We start from the raw sequence: 10630 nt of genomic DNA, 5'->3' as shown, positions 1-10630 counted from the left end.
CATTCCTGGGACCAGCCCCCCAGACCCCCTACCACGCCCACTCACTCCTGTAGAATCTTGCTGTCTGTGGTCTGGGGGTAGCCGAAGTCCATGAGCTCATCCAGCAGCTCATAGATGATGACAAAGTTGTCGCGGATGCTCTCCTCCTCCAGCTCCTTGAAGTACTCTGAAAATACCTGTGGTGTTGGTGATGGAAGCAGGCAGATGGGCAAGAGGAAGGATGAGGGAGGGATGAACACTTGCTCAAATCCGTTTGCCCCTCACACTCCAAGGCCGGAGACAACAGCCCACATGCTGCATTCGCCTATTTCCCAGGTTTGGTGACGTGCTACGGATTGGGCCTTTGACTCAGGAAATGAGAGCAGCAATGTGGCCGCCTGAGAAATGGGAACCAGGCTGGGGCAGTGCAGGCATCCTGAGGCCTGGTCAGAAGCTCCGCATCCCCTGCGGCCTGCTCTCCTCCCCTCCCTGACAGACACCTCCAGGCCTGGAACCCCTTCCCAGCTTCTCTTTATTTGTCACTATAACTGTCACCCTTGGCCTCTGAGTCAGAAGTGACTCAGGTGAGGGGCAAGAGCCACTGGGGACAGGACAAGTGGTCCTCCCAGACCCCCCGACCTCCGTGAGCTGCCTGTCTGTATAGCTGTGCAGAAAAACCCGTCTTCCCCATTTCAACAGGAAATTAAGAGGCTCAAGGGAGAATCTTCCATTAGCACGAACACCAAAGGAAGGTCACCAAAGCAGAGGAACTGTAAGACACTCCAGGCGGGAGACCCGCCTTCTTCTCACTTCCCCACTCCCAGGCCCTGGCTGCAACAGCACCACCACTCCGCACTGAAGGGCCACTTGCTGCTCTCCCCCCACACCCTCACCGCCAGACCAGCCCGTTCCGCAAGGGTCGGCACTGGTGCTCCTGCGCTAGCTGCACATGGCACCGCCAAAGGCAAGAAGCTTTCCTGAGTCCACCCCAGGCCTCCTGGGGCCGATTCTCCACTTCCTTCAACCCCACAGGCCTGGCTTCTTCTTTTCTAGAAGCTGCAGCAACCTCCTCACTGGCCTCCCTGCTGTCCTCACATTCTTTCCACTCGGCAGCCAGAGAATGTCTTAACTTAGACCAGGTCTTGGCAGTCTCTTGACTAAAGCCCTCCATCATCTCTCTTCAGACTTGGAATGAAATCTACACTCCTCACTAGGCCTTGCGTGCCTCCCCCAACCTCCACCCGTGGTCCAGCTCTGACCTCAGCCCCACACTCTGTCCCTGGCTCCCTCTGTCTTGGGCATACTGGCCTGTCTGAAAACTCCTGCCCTAGGGCTTTTGCATGTGCTGCTTTCTATGCCTTTACATCTCGCTGTCAGCCCAGGCCTGGCATGTATTAGCTCTCTCCATGGAGGGCCTCTGCTTTGAGGGCCCCTGAGGGGATTCTGAGCAGAGCTCAGCTCTTCCCTCCTCTTGGTTACCTCACCTTCCCAACCCCTGACTTGGCTGGTCATCCTCCACCCTTCCACAACCAGCTGAGGGGCATACCTGTCCCTCCCATGGTGAGGGGGCACCCCTGCCCTGAGCCCCACCTTCTCCTGTCCATTTTCCTCTCCTCACCAGGGTGGGGCGGGCAACTAAGGCCGTAGACTCCCACATACAGGGCAGCTGCAGCTCCCCTAGCCCATTTCCTGGGGTTTTGGCCCCAGAACTCCTTGGGGATCCTGCAGCCCCCTGGGTGACTGGTACAGGGAGAAACACAGCAGAGCCAGAGTGATCGACACTGCTCTGGGGCCCCTGTGGCTCGACTCACCTGCACCACCTTATAGAGGAAGGAGAACACCAGTGACACGCACGCGTTCTTCTTGGAGGTGGCGACCACTGTATGGCAGCCACAGTCAAGGAGCATTCAGAGGCCTGGGCCACCACCTCACAGAGTCCGGGCTCAGAGCTTCCCCCAGCCCCACCCCAGCTAGTCACATCCCACCACATTGAAGGTGACTCCTAGGAGACCCTGCAGTGTGCGCTCTGCCGACCGATAGGGCCTCACTCCCACCACGTGCCCTCCTCCATGGTCCAGCCACTCCTGTCACAGCTTCCGGAGTGAGCCTCGCTTTCCCATCCAGAACCTTCTCCCAGGCCTAGTGTTCCTTGAGCCCATCCACCCCTGTGGCTGGTAGTCACCTTGCCTTCTTGCAAGTCTCCTCCAAGATGTCACCTCCTTGGGGAAGCCTTCCTGGGTCCCCAGACTAGATGAAATCTCCATCACACCCCCTCCTCTCCTAACACCCATTGCCCTTGTCATCAAGTGTTCTCTGCCCATCTCCTCTGGCAGCAGGGCACTCCTAGAGGCCAGGGCAGGGCCTTCTGGCCCCACTGTGCCTGAGCCAGCTCTGGGCCAGGCAGGGCAGGAGCTGGCAGCTCTCAGTTGCACATGTGTGTGCATGCCACGGAGTCCCCTAGGAGCTCCCCCGAAAAGGGATACGATACAGGTTGTTGTGCTTGATCCACATAAAGCGGACCCCGCCATGGGCCAGGATGGGCGACAGCATCCCCTCCTCCTCCTTCTCCATCAGGATGGGCATGAAGTGTTCCACTTCTGACATGTCCACATCACCGCGGTAGTTCCGGCAGATGAGCACCTGGGTGGGGTGGTAAGGAGGGAAGACGCTTTCATTTTGAGTGCCTGGGGTGGAGGTTGAGACCCACCAGCTTCTCTCCCTCAGAGGACCCTAATCACACCCCTGTCCATCAAAGGCCACCTGATCACCATCCCCCAAGGATTTTCCAAGGAGTGTGTTTCCCAAGAGAACTTCCATAGGGCTCGCAGGGTCTTCACGGGGGACTATAGGAAGGGAGTGGGGCAAGAGTCCAGAATGGAAATGCTCGGGAGACACCAGGTTCAGCAACGACCTGTAGCCTCTCACTGGAGACCTTCTCAGAGCCTTTCCTGTGCTGACTCACCCTGCTCTTCTGCCTGTGTCAGGGTGCCTGTTCAGGGAACACTGCTGACTTCGCATTTGCTAGAACCCCTGTGGCCTGAAGAGAAGCCCTTCTCTCTTTCACAGCCTGTGGGTTTGGATACGCAGCAGCCGGAACGCTCGTCCACTGCTGATGGGAACGCAGAATGAAACAACCACTCTGGTAAAGTCTGGCAGGTTCTCACAAAGCTAAACCAGCTTATGACCCAGCCATCCCTCTCTTAGGTATTCACTCCAGAGAAACGAAACCACGTGTCCATGTGACAACTCGGACATGAATGCTCGCGCAATTTTATTTTAAATGGACCCAGGCTGAGAGAGTGCTCATGTCCTTCAACAGGTGAACAAAGACACAAACCACGTCTATCCACACCATGGGACACTCCTCAGCCATGAAGAGAAGCGACCACTGACACAAATGACAGCATGAAGGAATTTCCAGATGGCTGGGTAACGTGAAAGAAACCTGACAATGGACGGCACATCCCGCTTGATTCCAATTTTATAAAATCTTAGGAAATGGTCACAAAAAACACATCAGTAGCTGCCTGGAGATGGGATGGGCAGAGGGCTGGACACAAGAGGTATGAGGAGTCTTTAGGGGGTGACAGAATGGTGCTTATGGCTTCCTGGGTATACACAATGTCTGCTAGTCAAACTCTAGCCAGTTTGTTACATATAAGTTACACCTCCCTGAAGAAATAAAAAGCTTTAAGGTTTTGCCAGCCTAGGCAAGGCTCTATTTGAAGATGCCACCTACAGCTACCTCCTGGGCCAAGGAGGACAGCCAGCTGCAAGACTCAGCAATGCACTGAGATCATCAATGAGCTGAACGACCTGGGTACCACCTGCCTCGGAACCTGCAGTTTCATAAAATTTATCACTGTTTTTATCATTCCAAGCTGGGGACAGGAGGAATGAAGTTAGGGAGAGAGACCACCTTCTTTTCCTAGTTTCTCTTTCATAGCCCATGGGCAAGTGACCTTGTGCCTTCTTCCTGCCTCGAGGCTCAGGCCTCTTAGGGACCCAGCACCCAGTGGGTAAGCTCAGCCAGTGGGTAAGCTCAGCCAGTGGGTAAGCTCATGGGCACCTGGACCAGGCCCTGGCTGAGGGGCTGCCAGGTATTCTCTCATATACTCCTTGCCAAGAATATATACTGTCTCATACATTGCCCCAACCATGAGATAGGACTGCTATTTTTAGAGAGAGAGACAATGATGTCCAGAGAGGTGGTACCACCTGCCTGAGGTCACAAAGCAAGCAAAGCTGAGTCAGGATTTCAGCCTCACTTCTCACTCCCTGCAGGGCCACTTCTGCTTGCTAAACAGGTTTTTGGGCTTCCTAAGGCCCTCCTTTTTCCCTAGGTATCCACTTTTGGGTGCTGCTGCTAGCATGGAGTCCCCAGGCCCCCAGAGTGCTCAAATAAAGAGCAGTGAGCAATTTATCTGCTCTCTCTCACCAGGGATGCACAGAGGTCCACTCACTCAACAAGCACACATCGAACGTCTCTCTATGATGGCAATGTGCTGGGCCTGGGGACACAGGCGATCAAGACAGATAAGGTCCCTATACTGAGGTACTTGCTTGGGGGAAACTAAGGGTCTCCTTGAGGACATGTCCTTCAAACTGAGGCCTGAAGGGATAGGTGGGATATAGGCAGAGGGACAAGCATGGCTGAGGCCATGAGGTGGGAGACATAGCCCTTACGGGGACCTAGGAGCACTGGTTAGGTGGAGTGAGGATAGCCTTGGAGCTGGGTCCCAGAGGAGAGGACAAAGACAGGAGAAAGGACAGACTGGAGGAGGTAGGTAACGTTAAGTGACAATCTCCTACCCCTGCTGTTGCTCTTGACCCAAAATTCCTTCCCCACAAAGAGCAAGAAGGGTCTTCGTAAACAGAAGTCAGATCAGGTCTCTCCCCTGAAACTGCTGTCTACCCCAGCCTCCCCTCACACCGAATGAACTGCAAGTCTGTCCCCATGGCCGTCTGGCTCTTCCCAACCCCTCCAAACCCTCTCTATCCATGCTCCCCCGGCTCACCCCACTCCAGTCATCCTGGCCCCCTCACTGGCCTCTGAGCAATCCACATATGCTCCTGCCTCAGGCCCTTGCACATGCAATTCCCTCTACCCAGAATGCCTTGGCCTGGCTCCTCTCACTTCTCAAGCCTCAATTCAAATAGCACCTCCTCCGAGAAATCTTTCCTGCTTGCCCTGAGAGATCTATGCCCAACCTGACTTCACCTTCACTGCCCACATCATGGCTGCATTATACATTCATTTGTATCCTCGTTTATCATCTGTCACTTCTACAGACTCTAACACTCCCTGAGAACAGAACAGTGACCACTTCCGTCTCATTCATAGCTGTGTCCCACTGTCCAGAACAGAGCCTGGCCCATGGTAGCTGCTCAGTAAGTGTCTGTGCAATGAATGTGGGGTGATAAAAAGGCCAGGATAATGCCCAGGTTTTCAACAATGGCAGTCCCAGGGATGGCGGTGTCACTCGCTAAGATGGAGAGAGAGAGCAGGTCTAGGGGGTGGTAGGAGTTCATTTGGGAGATGCTGAGTTTGCAGTGGCTGTGGGACCTTCACTGTGTCCTGGAGGCCAGTGGGTTTCCAGATTAAGTGCTCTAGACTGTGGTACAAATTTGAGTCACTGGTGTACTGACATGAATCAAAGCCAGTCTGAGGAGAGGACAGTATGGGCGGCATGCCTAGGCCTAAGCCTGAGGGGCCAACATCCAAGGGAAGGTCAGGAGAGGTGGGGCCGGCAGCCTGTGAGACAAACAAGAGGCAGAGAGTGCAGTGACCTGGAGGCCAGCAGAAGCCTGTTGAGGAGGAGAGTGGTAGTGGTGTCAGAAACTAGAGAAAAGCAAGAAAGATAAGGAAAGAGAAATGTAGTGGAGAGATTTCTATCAGCTTTGTGTGGCCACGCTGGTTTCCTTGGCGATCAGAGGCTCTGGCTAGCAGATGGACGTGTGGTCATATATCTCTTGACGTGCCATGACCTTATTTTGGATTAAATGCAGTCTGTGCAAGAGGCAAACTTTTGAAACAGGAGGTCTGTGGAGAGTGGAATGATAAATGACATGACGGCTGCTGAGGGTGGGAGGGAAGCCGGTGGCTGGCCTTGAGCTTCCCACAAGGCAGAACTGACCATGCTTTTCCTAGGCTACAATCTCCTTGTGGTGGCTTCTACTTCCTGGGATCAAAGTGGTCCCCTCTGGCCTTCTCTCCTGTCTGAAGATCTTCAACACCCACAGCCCTCCTGGTGCCATCCTCTAGGACTTTGGGTGTTTCTCATCCCCTGGCCCCATTGCAATGCCTCCTTGTCTGCCTAACTGCCACCTGGTCACCTTTCCAGCTCTTCCAGGAAACATTTTGTAACCACATCTCCAGCCAAAACTGAGGTTAGGTAATCACATTACCTGGGGCCTTGTGCATGCCCTTGTGGCTAACTGGATCTGATCATATGGATCCATGTGTCTCCCCTGCCAGACCTCTAGGCCTATGAAGGCTAACATGGACTGTGGACTCTGAATAGTGAAAGCATTAGCCCAAGGTCACACCCCTGAGTGACAGAGATGAGTTTGGACCTCAGCCTTAACTCCAGAGTCACAGTGAGATGGTCAGCACAGGGCCTGGTGTATGCTAGGTGCTGCTGAAATATTTGAAGGAACACATGAGCTGTGACAGGCAGCCTGTGGGACCTCTGGGGACACAGTGGCCAGGGTGGAAGTAAGAACATGTGCTACCAGGACTCAGAAAACACTATCCACCTAGCTCCTGGCATGCCCTGTGTCTTTCCTTGCCTCTAAGAAGGCCAGGAAAGAAGCTCAACACTGGGACTCACTGGTTGACTCTGGGTGGCATTCAAGGTAGGCAACCTACTCAAAGGACTCTGGGAAAGTGCTGGAGGTGGGGAGTGGGGCAGAAAGGGGCAGCCGCTTCATTTTCACTCCCCCTGCTTGTAAGCTAACTAATACCCACCCTACCTAGGCCCAACACCCACAGTTCTCTCACTGACCTATGTGGGACTTAAAGTTTAATGTTGTTGGACCTGTTCTTGTTGTTCCCAGATGTAAGAGGCCAGATACTCACTTGCCTTCTACCCAGCAGGATGGACTGGGGGAAGGCAGCAGCCCACTTCTGAAAGGCTTCAAGAGCCCTCCTTTAAGCAGCTTTCTCAGATAGCCCTGGTAAAGGCACCTGGGTCCTAGTTATGACCGACTTCTCTTTCATGTCTCAGCCCAACTTGTCACTCCCTCTGGAAAGCCCTCCCTGACACCCAGCAGAATTTGACTCTCCCTATTATGTCCTCACTGCTAAACCACTGCAATTTACATTTATCTGTGCTTTTTGAGATAAGTGTCCCTCTCCCCCACCAGACTGTGAGCTCCAGAAACACCTGACTCTGATTTTGCTCACCCAAGGTAGCACCCTGCATGGCACCTAGGAGGTGCTCCTCAAATTATCAGCTGAATGAACAAATGATTCTGGGCTCGACTCCTAAACCTACCACTTCTCTGTGATCAGTGTGACCATGGGCAGGTTATGGAACCTCTCCGTGCCTCAGTTTCTCCGTTCTGCAAAATGGTTCTTCCATCACCCACCTCACCGAATCTTTGTAACTTAATGTCACAACGAACGTTAAGAAATTCACACACAGACTGGCACACAGAACAGCCAGATAAACAGAAGCTGCAGCGCTCCCAGAGGACGGGACTGGCTCGAGGGCACACTGGCCCCGATACGCTTTGCCATCTCCGGTCAAGGGTCGTGCGGCTGCTCGGCTCTGGGCCTGGCTCTGAAGCCGACTGCGGCCCGCCCTCCCCACGGCCCCCACGAAGGCCTGAAGCCCCTGCCCACAGCGAGAGCTAGGTCATGCAGCCAATTACCTAGCAACGAGGTGGGGCTCGAAAACCGGAGACCCCTGCCAGGTAACCTAGCAACAGGGTAGACCCTCGGACGAGACCTATCGGCTTCTTTACTTAGGACCAAGGTGGGTCCCATTGGCTGGTTGCCTAGCAACAGGGTGGGGGTTCCCCCCGAAGGGCGAGGTCCCCGCCAGTTGCCTGGCAACGGGGAGGGCGGGGAGCCCTCCGTACCTTGCCCTTCAGGTCCAGCACGTAGACGGCACTGGCGGACATGGCGGCTGCGGGAAGCCCCGGCAGGGGCCGAGGCGGCAGCGGCGACGGCGGGGATTGCCGGGCGTTGGGGAAGGCCGGGCACGCCCCACGACGGTTCGCCTCCACTTCCGGGCCGCGGAGCCGCGCGCGGACCGTTATGTCCGGTCGAAAGAGGAGCTGTGAGGAATGCGCAGGCGCGGGGTGGAGTGTGCGCCGGCGCAATACGCCGGGTGTGACCTTATTTTCCGCTCCCAGTTAAAGCATCCCGGAAGTAAGACCCAGAGGGTCAGGGCCAGGCGGAGCCGGCTGATGCAGGGCACCCTCTATCTGCCTCGTTGGGCGACGAAGTGTTGACAGCTGGAAACTCCCTCCTGCGAGCCAGGTTAGGTGAGAGATCCCAATGGTGGATCCCACCTAGGGCTCAGCCCCATGGAACTGCTATTCTGGTGGAGTCTAAGAAATAAATACGTCGTCACCAATTGTGATATGCTTTATGAGGAGGGCTAAGGTGGTGGTTACTTAGAAAGAGAGCAAACAAACTCTCTGAATGGCAATCAAGCCTTATCAATAGTCATTTCTGTCACCTGTCACGGTCAACATTCGTCGGTCAACAAGTGTGCTTGTTTATTGCCTGGAATGATCCGAAAACCACGCCCCATTGAACCTGGGCGAAAAACACTTGTTTTCTTTATATAATTAATGGTCACTGGTGGGTAATGCAAATTGTGACCCCTGGTTAATCAACCGGTTGGTATCTTGATTGCTTTTATGAACTTTTGGGCTGTGGAGAAATGCCAGTATTCTGTGCCAAGGAACCATCAGTGTTTGGGGAATCCCAACCCTACAGTATCAGAACCATTTACTTGTGCCGCCTGCCTCTGACTTTTGATCTTCCCTCCTATCTCCACTTGGTGTTTTGAAAGATGGCTTTTTGCAATATAACCTCTGCTTAGGATAAAGATATAAGTGCAGGAAAATCCAGAGAACACTGGAATATTTGAGGACTGCTAAGTCAGTCCTGGGCTAGAAGCATTCTTGCATAAAGCAGCCAAGAGAGGCTTTTTGACAGTTTTCTTGTAAGAAACCCTGTTGTACCTAGCCTCATACTTTGCCCAATTTGTGGCAGTTAGCAAAATATGTCTCTTTAAAATTGCAAAACTATACATCTCACTGAAGAAAAACAGGAAATGCCAAAAAGTATAAGGCAAGAAAAGCCAGCCAGGAGAGGAGACCTCTCATTATGGAACATTTCCTTTCAGGCTTGCTCTGGGCGTTTTAGACTTTTAATACACTATCAAGGGATGGGAGAACGTCTTTTAAGGAAGATTTCAAAGTACCAGGAGGAATGTCAGAGTAAACACTCTTCACACATAATTTACTTGTAACCTTTTCTCCTTTTGTGGAGGAATTGGAGTCACATCTGAATTTCATCCTTGGCATTTATATTTAATATGTAAGACAGATTTAGTCTCTGCAATATCTCGGAAAAGACCATACTTATTGTGGTAGATCAGGGTTTCTCAAACTTTGCTGTATGTATATTAGGGTCCCTGGGGAGCTCTAAAAAAAAAATCTCAATGACCAAACCCTATCCCAGGCAGTGTCAAATTCTGCTGTTACGCATATAGCGGAATTTGAGGGCCACTGTGGTAGACCATTAACAGTGATGGCCCTCAATAAACCATGTCTCCTGGTGTTGATGCTCTTGGGTGGTTCTCTCCCAGATTAGATTTGACATGACTTGTGTTGGCCAATGAAATAGCCAATGTGAGGAGAGACTGGCAGATGAGATGCCATCTTGGACTTTCTGGTTCTGGACAAGTCAATCCAGCTACACAAGTGAACTAAACTACACCACATGGAGCAGAAGAACCATCTGACTGAGCACAAACTACCCACAGAATAGTGAGAGAGAAATTCTGTGGTTTTAAGCCACTCCATTTTGGAGTAGTCTGCTAGGCAGGGAAAATTGTATGATCTTCTACCATACTGACTTCACAGCACCACGTCATGCTCACAGACCCCAACTGCAGGCTCATGGACAGAAAAGCCCTGAATATGACTTTTTGCCATGAGGCTAAAGGGGAGTCTGCCCAAAGGAGCCACTGCTGAGAGTATGTCACCTGTCTCAGGTGGGTTTTGAACCACAGGTGGAAACATGTCACGTTTTTCTCCAAATTGAAAGCAAATAGTCGTTTTGTAGTACGCACATTTTTCATGTGCAATAAATCCAAAAGGCAGTGTTTCTGGTAATAAACAGCCTATAATTAAGATACTCAGACTTATATTTAATAATTGGTTTTTGCTTTATTCTACATTCACATATGACAGCCCAAACCCAACACTTCAACATTTTCCTCTTCTTTGTTCTTTTTTTCAGATCTGCGTCAATGGAGGCCATTTTTCCCTGTAGCATATGCAGTCTAATCCTCATGCCACAGGGACATGAAGGCCCCAACATCCGGCTCTCCAGCACTGAACCTAGGTCCTCCTCTGAATGGACCCATGTCTGTCTGTGCTAGAGCTGTGCCCTGGTCCCGTC

The 10630-nt window shown here is 52.5% G+C and overlaps 1 protein-coding gene across 1 annotated transcript in view; it reads right to left on the bottom strand.

Moving 5' to 3' along the window:
- Window positions 1-8271, bottom strand: part of AP1M1 (adaptor related protein complex 1 subunit mu 1) — a 28882-nt gene extending 20611 nt beyond the window's left edge. Inside the window, exons 1-4 of the mRNA XM_006904248.3 lie at window positions 8068-8271; window positions 2463-2619; window positions 1791-1858; window positions 46-176 (exon numbers count right to left, since the gene is read on the bottom strand). Of these exons, the coding sequence (XP_006904310.1) occupies window positions 46-176; window positions 1791-1858; window positions 2463-2619; window positions 8068-8109 (398 nt within the window). The 5' untranslated portion in view covers window positions 8110-8271. The remainder of the gene's footprint in view (window positions 1-45; window positions 177-1790; window positions 1859-2462; window positions 2620-8067) is intronic.
- Between the last annotated feature and the right edge of the window lie 2359 nt (window positions 8272-10630).

Source organism: Pteropus alecto, unplaced genomic scaffold (genome assembly GCF_000325575.1).
Source record: "Pteropus alecto unplaced genomic scaffold, ASM32557v1 scaffold160, whole genome shotgun sequence".
In the NCBI taxonomy this organism is placed as follows: domain Eukaryota; kingdom Metazoa; phylum Chordata; class Mammalia; order Chiroptera; family Pteropodidae; genus Pteropus; species Pteropus alecto.
This window is presented reverse-complemented; position numbering and strand designations above follow the sequence as displayed.